The following is a 15,003-nucleotide window of genomic DNA, read 5'->3' as shown; positions in this document are numbered from 1 at the left end:
TGTAGATGGCTGTCCTGGAGCCTCCTGTTATTTGGGCCAAGCCAAGGGAATCGGAATCTCTCTGCCTAGTAAACAACAGGACCCACGACTGATCAGTAGCATATCCAATGTCTCAGATTCTTGACGTTTTAATGTATATTTTGGGGGGTAGTTTTAGTAAATGGGACAGTCATTTCAAAAGTGCTGGTTATGGCCTAAGCAATCATCATTATAGCTCATGGCATCCAAAGACAGAGACACCCAGACATGATGAACTTCGTGATGGAAGTGCCACAAACCCCAAACTAAGTCTGCGCAAACCTCCAACTCTGAGTACCACTTTATAGGAAATAGTGGAGAAAAGGAAGCATATTAAACATCGCGGGGATGCCATCCACAGAGCCAAAGTGCAGGGAACTCAACCAGACAAAAGACCTGGGTGCTTCAACGACACAACCAACAGAAAAAAAAAAAAAGTGTGTACCTTGTTTGGATCCTAAGGCAAATAAACTACCACAAAAGAAAAAGGGAGAGAGACACTATTTATTTATAGGATAATCAGGGAAAAGTAGATACTAAATGGATAGTAGATGATATTCAGGAATTTTTAGTACTGATTTTAAGGAAGTGTGATGATGCTGTCATTGTTGTTCTTTAAAAGGATAGTCTTGGTCGTTTAAAAATATATACAGACACATTTACTGATGAAATGCCCTGGCATCTGAGATTTGCTTCAAAATGACCTGGGGTGGGGAGGGAGTGGAGGAGGAAACAAGATCGACCTGAGTTGAAACTACTGACACTGGGTGATGAGAGTTCACTACAATACACTCTATACTTTGGTATATGTCTGAAATTATTTTAAGAAAAAAAAAATCAGTGCCTATTTTATTGAGGTATTTGTCCTTTTAACAAACATATTGAAATTATACTGCTCGCTACGTATCGGAGATATAGAAACAAATTAACGTTCTCCTGGCTAGACTTCTTATCATCACTTCACATTTCCTGTTTCTAAGATGACATTGGTTTTAAGACACACAGTTGTTTTCATTGCACCTTTTGATGTCTCCTGACTTAAGGTCAAAGCCTACTTGGGGTGGGGGAGGAGAAATGACAGCCACATTAAATTACACATTGATTTTGAGATGCCCTGATTTCAGACTATCCAAATGACATACCTTAGAATCAAGGAAGGATGGGGATTCTTATTTTCTTTTGGTTCTCTAGTCAATATTTGGTTGTACAACCTGAAGGTTTCCTAGGAGAGAATATTATTGTGTTCGGTGTAACTGTGGTTTTGGTCCTTTATATACTTTTTTTTCCCCAGTGTGTCAGAATCCAGCCAGCAAGTTGAAATAGGTTAATCTGGTCTTATCAGACGTGTCTTAGTCATCTGGAAGAAGATATTGACACAAGAAGTAACTATGGGTATACTCTTTAGAAACGTGTGTTTGCAGCTGGTTTAAAACACTTCCAAGGATTCAAGGTGAATTCAGCAGTCTGAGACCAAAAATGTTTCTGCAGCACCGCCTTCCCGGGCACAGCTGCAGAGAACAGAACCGGGGCTTCGAGCCAGAAGGAACTGGGTTGAATCCTGGCTGTATCAGTTACCAACTGAGTGACCTTGGATGTGTTTCTTACCCTCTCTGAGCCTCACATGCCTCAGGAATAAAATATGTCTGAAGAAACTGCTGTTGAGTGTTCTGAGATTTCCACAGAATAACAACATACAGAAAAGCACCTATTGCAGTTTTAGAACATAGAAACTCAAGTTCTTACCATTGTCCTGGAGCCCAGGTGAGGCTCCTACGTACTCTGGATGGAAGATTTTAGCCCAACCTTCTGACTGGTATCCACAGTTAACTGGTCATTCCGCAAAGCGATCATTTGGTGGATTCACTGCCAAAGAATTGAATTTGGGGGATATTTTAGTCAGCTCAGGCTGCCATAACAAAATACCACACACTGGGTGGCTTAAATAACAAACACCTATTTCTCACAGTTCTGGATACCCTGGGAAGTCCAAGATCAGTGTGCCGCCAGATTCCCCAGATTTGATGTCTAGTCAGAGCCCGCTTCCTGGTTTGCCGAGGCCCTCACCTTCCTCTTTTGATGAGGGCATTAATCCCATCATGAGGGTCCCACCCTCATTACCTAATCTAACCCTAGTCACCTCCCAAAGGCCCACCTCCAAATGCCGTTACAGTGGGATCAAGGCTTCAACATACAAATTTTGGGGAGACACGTTCAGGCCAGAGGTGGTGAATTGGCTGCTTCCACACTGACTTGGAACTTCAGACACAGAAGCTTCAGAACTTTCTCCAGATCTGATCCATGGTCAGCAGACAAGCTCCTCTGTGGCTCGTGTGGCCTTATCCAAGGTTGCTGGAGGAACTGTGTATTGTCTGGGTACCTGGCACAGAGTAGGCGCTCACCAGACGGGGATTGAGTGGGTGATTGTAACTGAAGTGAGGCCACCCGGAGATCCACAGCCGGGGCTGTAATTTTGCCCCGTCAACACCAATGCTGCCAAGTTGCTCTTTTGCTAGGATGTTTGTATACCCTCCACGCGTCATGACAGTACTGATCTTGCTTCTGGTCTCAGTTCCATTTCAGAGCTGGGAAGGGCATTTACTCCCTTCCCAATGCTCTCCTGGCTGGGATCCAGGCAGCACTGAGCAGCCCTATGTAGAAAACTGAGAGAGCTTGTGGCCTGTCCCTGTCCATGCCTGCAGAAGGCTCCAGCACCTGGCTCTTCGCCATCAGCCTCAGGCGGCGGTGGCTGGCAGGGACCATCCCATGGGCAGCAGGTCCACAGCGTGCAGACACCAGCTGGCTCCTCTCCCGGCACCGCCCCATCTGCTAGATGAGGGTGACACCAGGAGAGGCTGGGAGAAGCTGGCCGGCTCACAACCTTACAATATGTGTGCGCCCATGTTGAATCTGAGCTGGGAGAACAAGGAAGGGTTGTGTTGGACGGGCATCTCGCTGTCCCCAGGGAAAGAGCAAGGAAAGGTTCCCTTCCCAACCCCCTTTCTAGACCAGCTGACACTGGGATTCTGTCCTTGGGGTATGTAACTTACCTGCCTGAGCCTGAATTTCCTCATCTGGGTCAAAGACAGAGAAAATCATAATAGAAAGCCATGTGGTCAATACCAAGCAAACGAAATAAAAGTTAATTTCCCAAATTCCTACCTGCCCAAAGCCTGATGGATGAGATCTGTTGTTTGCTGCAGATGACAAAGCAAGGGCTAAAGATAACAGGACTCCTGCCAAGGTTAGGTGCCAAGCCCACCTCACCTTGACCTTGCATACCTCTGGAGGAGGAAGGGCTGGATCAAAGTTGCAGACTATCTGCAGATTTCTATCCTCCAAGTTTCCCAGGGAGAGAACAGGAAATCAAATGGCTTTGAGAGTCAGGCAGGTATCGTAAATGGATGCAGCATGCTGGGGGTTTGCATAGTAAACATTAACCACATCCCTCACTTCCACAATGATGCTTTCTCTACTTGCTGATAAAACAAGTGGTCCTCCGGGTATGTGTTTTGTTTTCTCATTTTTCGTGGATTCATGATCACAGAAAAGTTATTTCACAACTCCGAGCAAAATACTAAACTACAGGCTCAAGTTGCACCTGCGGAAGGAGCTGTGGAAACTCGGGAAACTGGGCAACACCAGCCCCTCACTGGGGGGTAGGCGCGGGGACCCGTATGGCCAGATCTTCTACTGTGTTTATTAACAGATGCTGGAAATCCAGAGTTTTAAAAAATGTAGAACCTCCTGTTTTTGCTGTTTTGTTTTTTCTCCTTTTCTTTTAATAGTGCAAATGTTGTTTAAAAGTTTGTGTACACCAAATAAAACCTACCTGCCTGTGGCCCATTTGTATCCCACCTTCTGCCTAGTACTTGAATCTTGAAGTGCTCTTGCTAAATTATTCCAAATTTAACATTCCACGCGTCCTTCCTCATGAAGCTGGGACGTTGGGAGCTTTTGGAATCCTCAGGGACCAGGGGAGCTATGTCTTTGACCTTGACTTGGGCCTTGTGTCCTTAGCGGATGCCAGGAGGCTGGTGCAGGCTGGACAGAGGTGCAGTCTCCTTTACTCAGCAGAATTTCTTTCCTGGGGTCTTTCTATCACTCCGAGGTGCTGGCCCCTTCTGTGGGCCACCTCCTGACCTCTCCTGGGGTGATATTAAAGAAGAAACACTGTCCAGCTGTCCTCACTGATTTTCTTGGAGAGATGAGAGACCAGTAGGGCTAGGGTGAGCCCTTCGGGCATCGAGGTCAAGCCCCTCACTTTACACATAAAGAAGCAGAGATGCAGAAATCTCCCGCCACCTCCCTGGGGCCCACATCTCATGGATGACAGCCAAGGGATGAGATCCTAGGCCTCCTGCCTCACCGCCCAGCACTGTTTACCCTGGCGCACTGCCCCTGCCCGCACTGGGTACACTCACCCCTCCAGACCTTCTCTGGAGGTTATTGGGCATTGGCGCTGCATAAATGGTGAACTTCAGAGCTGAGGCTGGGAAAAGTGGGCAAGGCCAGAGGGAAACTGAGGAGGGGGAGAATTTGGAATACCCTCTCCTGAAAGTGAGCAGAATTCACCTGAGATCCATCCAAAAAAAGGATTCTTGCTTATTTTGTCGCCAGGGTCTGTGGGCACCCATGCCTGTGGAGCCTGTTAGGTCCTGCCAGGCAAATTTGACCTGCAGGCAGCCCTGGCAGAGGTGGTCCACCCACTGGTCTCACTAGTTCACAGAGCTGCTCCCCCAGGCCCACAAGGGAGGCGAGCTCGGGCTCTGTGGAGACTCGGGCTCCATATCCCAAGGCAGCTCGCTCCATCCCAAGGCCGCTCGCTCCATCCCCTTGCTCAGAGGGCTCCACTCGCTTGAGATTCAAATCCACACACTTCTCACCCGGCCGGAGGATTTGCTTCCCCTGATGGAATGTATCCTGGGAGGGAAAGAGTGACTTGAAGATTGCTGGTCCTGTGATTTCTAACCTGTGATCTGCTATTTCATCCTCAATGATGCATTCTTTTAAAGCAAGAGCTTCAACTTTCTTTCCAACAACAACCTATTAAAAAAATTGTTAAGAAATGGGGAAATGTGTGAATTTAGTTCTTTTTTTCTTTTCCTGCTTATCATGGGGGTGGGGGAAGTAACATTGTTAAACTCCTAGTTATATGACACTAGACACTTACATACCTCATCTCACATAGTTCTCAAAATATTTCTTGAAGGTGTGATATCTATTTAAAAATTTTTTTTCCTATGTTACAAATGAGGGGATCAAGGGTCAGAGAAAGTGAGAAACTTACTAAATATATACCCCACCTTGGAGGGACTGTCTGTCTAATCCCGGCTGCTTTCTTAGGCTTTTGCACAGTGCCTGGCACGGAACAAGTGCTCGATAAATAGTTGCCGATAATGTTATTTCCCATGGTGGAAGCCAGTGAGTGATGGCCTTCATGAAAGATGAAAAAAGACCTCGTGAGATGAAGAAGAAAAGGAAGAGATTTGCGTAATAAATAGTGAAATAAGAAATGACTTTGATTTATACCACAGCATCTTTCTTACAAGGATTTTGAGGTATTTGACAGTTATCTCACTTGCCTTTTCACCAGTCCCGGCAATATTCCTGTCAAGTGAGGGGACATGGAGCACGGAATGATTTAGAAAGGGTCACACACGCAGCCCAAGGGCCAGACTCGGTTATGTCCTCCTCCTCTGCGTGCACGCCCTCGACTGGCCCCACTGGAATCTTCAGGGCACTCCCTCTTCAGGCACCTCTGGGGAGAGGACCTTCTGCCCCTACCCCATCCCCATCACCTAGGAGCAGACAGTCACTAAACTCAGCAAAGAGGAACAACTCAGATTCACCTTGGGTTCTTAGCAGGTGGAGAGAAAACAACTTAGAAGAATATGGAGAAGTGTTTAGACCAAGGCAGATGGGGACAACCTCCCAAATCTGTCTTCTTCCCCAAATCTGATCTTTAATGCTTACTGCGATACCTAGAACATTCCAGAAGATTGAGTTGAATTGAAGCAAAACCTCAAGTAAATACTTTGCTGACCATTTCTGTGTCGCTTTTGTTACTAGAAAAAAGAACATACCAATAATTTTAGCTATAGTACAGGCTTTGCTTATATTAGTCTGATATGGTATCTTTTCAGCAGAATCACAAAACCAAGGTTATAGAGGAAGTAGCTTTACAGTCACAATACTTAGGAGATTTCTGTACCCAAACTGGAAATCTAGAGACCTATAAACTGGAAGCTGAGGGAGTTCACATGAGACTCCTAAGTACACGCTTGTTACTACCTGTCTCAAAAGCTTGTCTGAGACACAGAAGTCTTAATTAAATGCAGATGAAAAGGTATCCTGAGTTGATTTTCTCATTTAACATTAGACTTTCTTGATTTAAGCAGCTCAGTAAGAAATGAGACATAATTGAGTCTTGCTTTTAATTAAACATACAGATATATTTATTTACTAGTTCCACTAAGATATTGCTTAATTTTCATTAATGCTGTTGATTTTTTTTTTTTTCTTTCCATAGAGCGATACTCTTGTTAATCTTGCTTGGATGCAGTTAATTGTTTTGTGTTTATCTTCCTGGTTTCACCATTAATTCCATTGTAGAACCAATTATTTTTATATTTTTCACTGCTCAGAACATCTGTCCTACTGAACACTCATCAATAATGCCATGACTCACAGTATACTGTTATTTTGGGTGGAAGGAATTGAGGAATTGGTTTGGAAGAAGAAATGAGAGGGAGCTGTCTATAAAAGACTCTTCCTTGGGAAGCATGGAATGGAAATGTTCCGAATGAAGGACACAAGTGCCCCCTTTTTGATATAATTATGGTTCCGTGATTGGCTTTCTGCATTACTTTTTGTTCCCTCAGAGACAGATGACAGACTAAGAAAAGACTCCTGCATAGTTAACCCCCAACAAACATCAACAGCAAAATACCTTAACGGACTGTGACATATTGATTCACTACACACCTCTGGCCAAGTTAAGAGTCAGGAGTTGAAACATGACATATGAGGATAGTTCAGAGTCCCTCTCTGTGGAAAGTATATAATAGTCTAAGCATCCAAGGCTTAATAGAAAACTAATCCTTCAAATGAATCGGGGGCCTTTAATCAAGCACTCTCTGAAGCAAGTTCTGCACTCCACTCAAAGGACTTCAGCCAAGCAGCCCCACTTGGCTTTTGGTTCCCCCTTGAACTGGGAATCATCCGTGGCCATATGAGTAGGTGGAGAAGGAATAAATAGAAGCCACTTCCATTTCACAGCATGTCTCCAGCTGCCTGTTTTGCTTTCTATAGACACCCAGGAGCACTGGTGGAGCAGAGACTCTAATCATTTTAGAGAAGAGAGTGAGCTGATTACATATAACCTAAGCCTTATCAAAACTCCCGACGGAAATACTTGCATTGGTGAAAGAATATTTACCAGGACTTAGTATTTTCAACATCCACTTTCACTCCTGTGTACTTGGATTTAGTCTCTGCTAGTTATTAGCCTAAAGGCAGCTCTACATTCTCCAGCAAATTCTATCTACAGTGATTAGAGGGCCTGCTCTTCACACATTTTTAGAGTCTTGAGCATCAGCCCCTGACATGAATGAATAAATGGGTGACTTGAGTATTGCTGGCAGGAGAAGCGGGTTCCAAAGACCCTCCATGTGCTATGAGGACAAGCTCCTGTCTTCCATTCCAGGAAAGGGCAAATCCACTCATCCGATGCCTTTCTCTAATGTCACCTCCTGCCCTCTTGTTTCACTGAGGGAACCAGATGATGTCCTAACAGAACACTGTGCTTGGAGGAATCAGGTCTGCAGTGTAGCAGCAATTGTCATATCAGTTTATACACCAATTCAGTTTATGTTTGATTTGCTTCTTTGGTAATAATCCAACGTAGGTAAATCCAAATTCCAGTATATGTTATGCTCATCTCTAGACTATCATGCTAAGTTTTTTCCTTCTGGGCAAAAGTTTAATAAGAAGAGGAAAAAGAGAAATAGTTGACAGTTCCTGAGTGCTTACCTTGGGCCAGGTACTGTGTTAAATACTTCACATGTGTTATATTTCTTCATCTTCATTTGTAAAACAAAGACACAGAGGCCCAGAGAAGTTATGTTACTTGCACAGGGTCACCAACAGAGGCCCAGAGAAGTTAGGTTACTTGCACAGGGTCACACAGCTGGTGAAGCACAGGGCGTGGGCGCTCTGACTCTGTGCATGTTGCTGCTCCTCTTAGTTCCTGCACGGGGAGCTGGCTCCAAGGTTTACCAGGTGCTCAGAAGACATGAAATCTAGAAGCATAGGCAGCATCTCTACTCCATAGAAAAAGGAGCTATTGTCAGAAAACACTGAAACCTCTGTGGCCTTCTTTCCAGGGTAAGAATAAATTTGCTGAACTATCCTTTAAGGCACTAATGACTAGGCCGCTGAACACCACCAGCTATTATTATTTTCCAGGCTGACACTTGGCCGTTTCTTTCTCTTCTTTACTTTCAGGGTAATAATTAGATCTAAATCCCTGACAGGACTCTGTCACCGCAGGGGGTTCTAGATTTCTTTACTATTGCTTGCAAAGATTTCATTTTAAAAAAGCCCTTTGAAACTATAAGTTACACTCAGCCACAGCTTAAAAAAAATCTATTATCTATTTGAGTCTTTTGAAGAATACATGCTGCTGTCTCTCTCCTCATCTTGAGAGATGAAACCTTATTTTTATCTCCAGTTTGAAGACTAAAGATCCCCAGGAGGATGGGCTTCCCTGGTGGCGCAGTGGTTGAGAGTCCGCCTGCCGATGCAGGGGACGTGGGTTCGCGCCCCGGTCCGGGAGGATCCCACATGCCGCGGAGCGGCTGGGCCCGTGAGCCGTGGCCGCTGAGCCTGCGCGTCCGGAGCCTGTGCTCCGCAACGGGAGAGGCCACAGCAGTGAGAGGCCCGCGTACCGCAAAAAATAAAATTAAAAAAAAAATAAATAGCAGCCTAAAATGTTGTTTCCATCAGCACCTGTGTCATTGCCAGGTCCACTTGGACAGCATCCAGGCTCTTAGAATGTTATTGACTTGGGTATTTTTTTGTTTGTTTTTAATATAAATTTGTTTTCTACATATAGTGAAAATTATGGTGGTGGCTTTGCTTCTCAGGGGAAAAATATAAAACTATTTGCTCCACGGCATGTGGGGTCTTCCCGGACCAGGGCTCGAACCCTTGTCCCCTGAACTGGCAGGCAGATTCTTAACCACTGCACCACCAGGGAAGTCCCAATAAGAGTATTTTAAGAGGAGGCTCCCAGCACCTGGTACCATGCCATGGTGTTGCAACATCTGTAAGAGAACAGTAGCTGCAGGTTTGTAAATCTGCCAAACTCACCTGCTATCTGACCTCCAGATTGACATCAGATGGCAGTTTTCAGAACTATAAATCATTTTCTCTCCAAACTGGACTCTTTACCAAGCATTCCTCATCATCCAAATTGGGAAAAGATACCTGGTCTTCCACAAGTGACTATTAACAGAGCTCAAAAGCTGCTGTCTTACAGCCAAATGACTGAATCAATAAATGACGGCTGAATAAGCGGAGTTCTAGTGATTAAATCCATGATCACTTCTATGCAGTCTACAGTGCTATCTTCGGCATTAAATAATCAATCCAATTACCCATAACTTAGGGTTAAATACACTTCATTTCCCTCTGATCTGATGGATGGGTACTTGAGCATGAACCTTAAATACTCAAACTAAACACTGGGGGTATAGTTCCGGCACAGTCTCGCTTCTAACACCAAACACTCCCTAAATTGTGCTGAAATCTCTGAGCTACTGGTGAAATCATGTCCTACGTGGATGGTGTTACCATAATCCATTATTTTCTAAAGCTGTCAAACTTGAGCCCTTGAGCTGGAAAGGTTGCTGCACAAAAATGAAATCCAGTTGCATCTGGAAGCCTACACCTCCGTGGGAGTTCGAGTCAGGTTGAGTGCAGTTCTGTGCTACACAGAACAGCTTTCTGTGCAGGAGGTAGGATATTAAATGCTTTCTGAACTCCATTAGTTACTCCTGCTGAGAGTGAAAAAAAAGTCCGCATAAATGCATAAAAATTGAATTGCCTATGAGGTAAGGAATGAGGTGGTACCTTGCTGCCAAATATTATTTTCCGTTCAAGTGGTTTACAATCACACATACAATGCAGAATCCGAGTACATACCTGCAAGGAAGGTGCCTAAAATCTAGTGCCATCTCGATCTGGTTACAATCCCCTGATTTTGCTTCAGTTAACTCCCACTCTGTCCCCCAACCCTGCCCCAGATGGAGCCCACAACTCCATTCCAGGCCAGACAGACATGTGGCTCAGGCTGGCCCAGTCAGGGTGTCAGAGATGCTTAGCCTCAGTGGCTGAGCGAGAGGTGCATGGCCCAGGCAGAGAACCGAGCTGCAATCTGGGGTGGATGGGACTATTCAGAAAGGGGGAAGCACTCTTTTTTTCTCCCCTCTGCCCTCCCTGAACTCAGCAGAAGGTGGGTCTGGGATTGCGGTCAGTTCTGCCATCACACGCAATCTCTGAGGAAGGCAACAGGAAGGAGAGAGACTAAAGCTGAAAGCTGGAGAGACGCTGATCCTGAGGACACTGCTTGGAGACCCACTAGCCAGCTGTATGTCTAAATTTTCAGTTATATTAGCCAATAAATCCCACTTTTCTTTGATTTAGATTTACTATCATTTGCAATCAAAATCGTCCTAACTGGTAACCAATTAAAGTGGAGAACGATTTCAATTTACATTTCAGTCTTGAAGAGGCTTATCTCATTCTACAGATAAGGAGGCACACTGAGAGGCAGGTAAGTGCCTTGCTGAGGTCCTCTGCTAACTTGCTTAGAACTTTTAATTAAAACTTTGCTCTGATCAAAAGCTTACTTATTGGATATTGTTATACTTTAAAAAAGAATTTATAAATTAATATTTTAAGTCATCCTTTGCATTGTTACCTAGGATATGGACTCGAAAATACACCGATAAACTAAATTTCTCAGTAATGCGCCTGTGGTCTGCTGAGGCAGCAATAGAAATAAGCCCAACGAAAATAGCTTAAAATGTTTTATTAAGTATATATAATATTACAGGGTAATATTTACAAAGTTATGTTTTTTAAATAAAAAATATCTTGGCAAAGATTGCAGATATTCAAAGCTTCAAACAGTGATAAATTGATTTAATACATATAAAAAAAACCTTTAACGGTAACACAGCTGTAAAACAACTTTGGTCTTTAAATCACTGCAAAAAATGGCTGACAAATAGCACACCTTTAATTGCTATGGAAGAAAGCCCCCAAGAGAGGATCTTGCACATAGCAACACTGGAGTTTTCTTTAGAATGGTTAATGGATATTTATATGGTGTGGGATCTAATTCTCAGCAATGGCTTTTTGTAAATAATGCTCCGTTTAATAAAAGCGAAAATGCTTCCCTCTCTCACCAACCCTGACAACAACACTTTTAAGATTCCACTGACGTTGCCTTACAGAGAAGTTTATTACAGATGCTCTCTTTTTTTCAAAAGGCTAAGTTCATGGGAAAGCTGGTCTTAAATGTTAAGAGCTGTCAAAAGCCAAAGGCAGAAAAACTTCCTGTTCACTGCCCATCTCTTAAAAGTTACCTGGATTATCCTTATTAGCCACAGAAAATGACTTAACAAAGGACCCCAGTGGGTGATGGCAGTTAGTGATTTTGAAAATATGACACATGTAAAACTAATGTTTTTAAACAAACTCTCCATCAAATGACACACAATAAAAAGATAACAGGTTGCCCAACAATCACTTCTCTAGTTTCCACCAACAGGTAAATAAAGGGGTATGCCATTCCATGCATACACCACAGATGTCGTTTTTGAATACCCGTGTTAGGACAAGAGAAATCTAGGTGATACAGAGCTTAATTCATATTAATGAGAAGGAGGAATAAACTCACCACTTTTTAAGCTTTATTGTAACTCAAACCACAATTTGGCTGGTCACTTACTAAACTGACTACAGCATCCTGAAAAGAGCAACACTCCCAACTATGGGATAGCCCCATTATTTTCATTCTGACATTCTCAGAAATTTTAACAGATTGGACCTGGGGTTCCCAGGTGAAAAAAATCATCACCTTCTAAGGTTTTCAGAGCATGTGAAATGTGTCTAAAAAGAAAACTCTCTAGCTCACCCTCTTACAAACACGGGGAAGTCTAAATACAGCCTGATCTCAGTCATCAAACTTACGGAATGAGCGTCTAATGTATGTAAAACACTGCAGGAAGAGAAAGGAAGGAAAAAAAAAAAAAGCCTCTTGCTACGTACAGAGGAATTTTTTCATTGAACAAGAGGCAAGACAAAAACCCAACAAAGCTAGGCAGAGACACGTGAAGTACTAGGAAAAGTAAGTAAGAGATGAAAGAGGCAGTTGGACAGATAGGCACAGATCGCAAAGGAGAGCCACTCAGGGAGGAAGGGCGGGAGGATGTTTTGAAGGTGAAAAAATTTGATTTGGCCGAAAAGGTTGGAAAGGTTTGTTGCCAAAATGACAAATGGTGTCACTCTGAGAACACACAGTAAATAAAACGGGATGGAAGAGTCGATGGCAAAAATTGGGATCACTAAGTGAAAAAGCAGATTATGGGGGGAACAGATATATGATGTTCAAAACATCGTTAGCAACTTTAATTTGGTGTGACAGAAAACTGACTGCCATTATTAAGTCTAATTTAAAGAGAATGAACTGGCCCAGTGATGCCCAAGTGAGAGGGCTCCTGCTGGTGTGGTCCCTTTTCCAGAGAAGCTGACGAGGAACAGCAAGGGGTGACTTCATCTGGCATTTCTCCTGCTACCTCTGTGTGTTGTCTAGGGCAGTGAATGCCTCAAAAGACAGGCAGTGTTAAAGAGAACACAAAGGATGGATAAGTCCCAAGTCTGAACCCCAAATAAATGAGAGCGGACTACATATTAAAGGTACAACTCTGGTTCGTAAAAAAGTTCACTATAAAGATTTCATACCTGACTTTTTCTTAATAGAGAACAGGAATTTGGATCTTTTTCAAGTCCAACTGCTTTTCCCCTCCTTTCATCAAAACTGATTTCTAAAGTAACAAACAATATTAGTGAAATATAAATATTTTCAGAAGGAAAAAGAGTACAGGGAGCCATCAAATTTGTACAAAGGAATACAGCTCCCTCTACACATGACAGGAACACAATTAGGGAAGAACTTTTTTTTTTTCTTTAAGAAGAGCTGTCTTCATAGTGTGTTCACTTTTCTGAGGCATCAGCAGGTTATAAGTTTTGGTTTGTCACGGGCAAACCACTTGGTCCCAACGTAAAACATGACAAGTAATTTGGCATAAAAGAGGCACGTGGGAACATTCAGTGGACTAAGAAATAACTATTAATAAAGCAACTACAAATGTCTTACTACACAAACAGGAAGAATAACTAGTATTTTTAGAGGGCCTTGGTGAGCAGTCAAAAAGCTTGGCAAATTACCTAGAATTTTTAAAAGTTTTAAGTGATCAAATATTCACATCAAATATAAGTCCACCCAATAAAGATCTTTGTTTTTAAATGTTTTCACTAAAAGCATGAAATTAACATTTGCTCTCCTGTAGGTACCCCACTGCTGTCCATACAGAAGATACATGTGCCTATCTTATACATGAGCGCATACACACACACACCCACAAGGGAGGAAAATCTAATAATCTAAAAGTACTCCAGGCGATCACAACTGTCAGAATGTTAATTTTCTTCTAATGGGGGTAGGAAACGTGGGTTTTGTTTTACTTTTCAATCTCAGAGTAAGGTGAATATGAGGCAGGACTACAGGAGGAAGATGAGGGGTGTTTATCATGCAACACAGATACAACAGTAATAAAATCACCCGTTCAGGGTTGGCCTATTGGCCTGACGCTGACACACATTATGTTGCCATGCAGAAGACTCAAAGTTCAAATCTCAATCTTGGTTTTTCATGCCCCAGATCAGACAAGAAGTGAAGAAACACTGTAGATTGTGCCTTCAAATCCGAGGAAGGGAATACGTATGTTACAACCATCGCTATTTCTGCTGAAAAGTGTGAACATAGTTCTCTGAGAATAAGTCTGGCTCCTTTCTGCAGTGATGCTACCGTTGTCACTGGACCATGTTCAAAGAGGAGAAAAAGTGCTACATCTCATACAGCAGCAGAAGCAAATAACAGAAGGACAAGACAGGATGTAAAGGGTTGTGTGAAGAAAAGAAGAAAACATCCATCAGTAAAATTACCCTCAATCTGGAAAGGGTCTGGTACACTGTATGTTGAAGGAACAATGTGTGAGTGGCAACCCCCAAGAATGAAGACCACGATCCCCATCAGTATCACATCCCACATAGGCAGCCTACAAGATGATCCCAACTGAATTCCTGTCTGTGCTTAATGTTATTCCCTTGACCTGGAAGTGGCAGACACATGATTCAGCTAACACCATAATTGCCACAGTGGCTATGAACCTGAGTTTTCTAAGGCTTGACGGAAGCCACTGTTTTCATAGATAGCTCTGGGTAACCAGGTTAGTGTCAGGAAATTTTCACCTTGAACCAATTTAAACTGGTGATCTAGAGTCAAGAGGCCCCAGGATCTGAAAGGCATCATTCTTGGAAGTTGCCCACTCTACTTTGCCCCTAATTGAATAAAAATAACAACAGAAAACTGGATATCAATTGGGCACACAACACAGATCATAATTCTTTTATTAACTAAATTAAAAATGCTTTGAATAAAAACTTAACTGTAACAATCATTGAAAGGTCAATTATTTACTTTCTCTCATAGATGGAAACCAGTTACTTTTCTTATTTTCTTCTCCAAAACAGTGAATCAAGGCCACGGTGCTTGAACACAAGTGTACTTCTTTCATGTCGTACTACTCTCCAAATCAGAGTCCATCACTTTACTTCAATTACTCTGGAAAATTG

The 15,003-nt window shown here is 43.0% G+C and overlaps 1 protein-coding gene across 1 annotated transcript in view; it reads right to left on the bottom strand.

The window, feature by feature from the left end:
- Positions 1–13,022: 13,022 nt before the first annotated feature.
- The window catches only part of CD47 (CD47 molecule), a 56,603-nt gene continuing 54,622 nt past the window's right edge, over positions 13,023–15,003 (bottom strand). Inside the window, exon 9 of the mRNA XM_024120269.1 lies at positions 13,023–14,992. Within this exon, the coding sequence (XP_023976037.1) occupies positions 14,984–14,992 (9 nt within the window). The 3' untranslated portion in view covers positions 13,023–14,983. The remainder of the gene's footprint in view (positions 14,993–15,003) is intronic.

The sequence above is a fragment of the Physeter macrocephalus genome, chromosome 1 (assembly GCF_002837175.3).
Source record: "Physeter macrocephalus isolate SW-GA chromosome 1, ASM283717v5, whole genome shotgun sequence".
Classification (NCBI taxonomy): Eukaryota; Metazoa; Chordata; class Mammalia; order Artiodactyla; family Physeteridae; genus Physeter; species Physeter macrocephalus.
The sequence above is the reverse complement of the archived record's forward strand: the minus strand, read 5'-3'. Positions and strand labels throughout refer to the sequence as shown.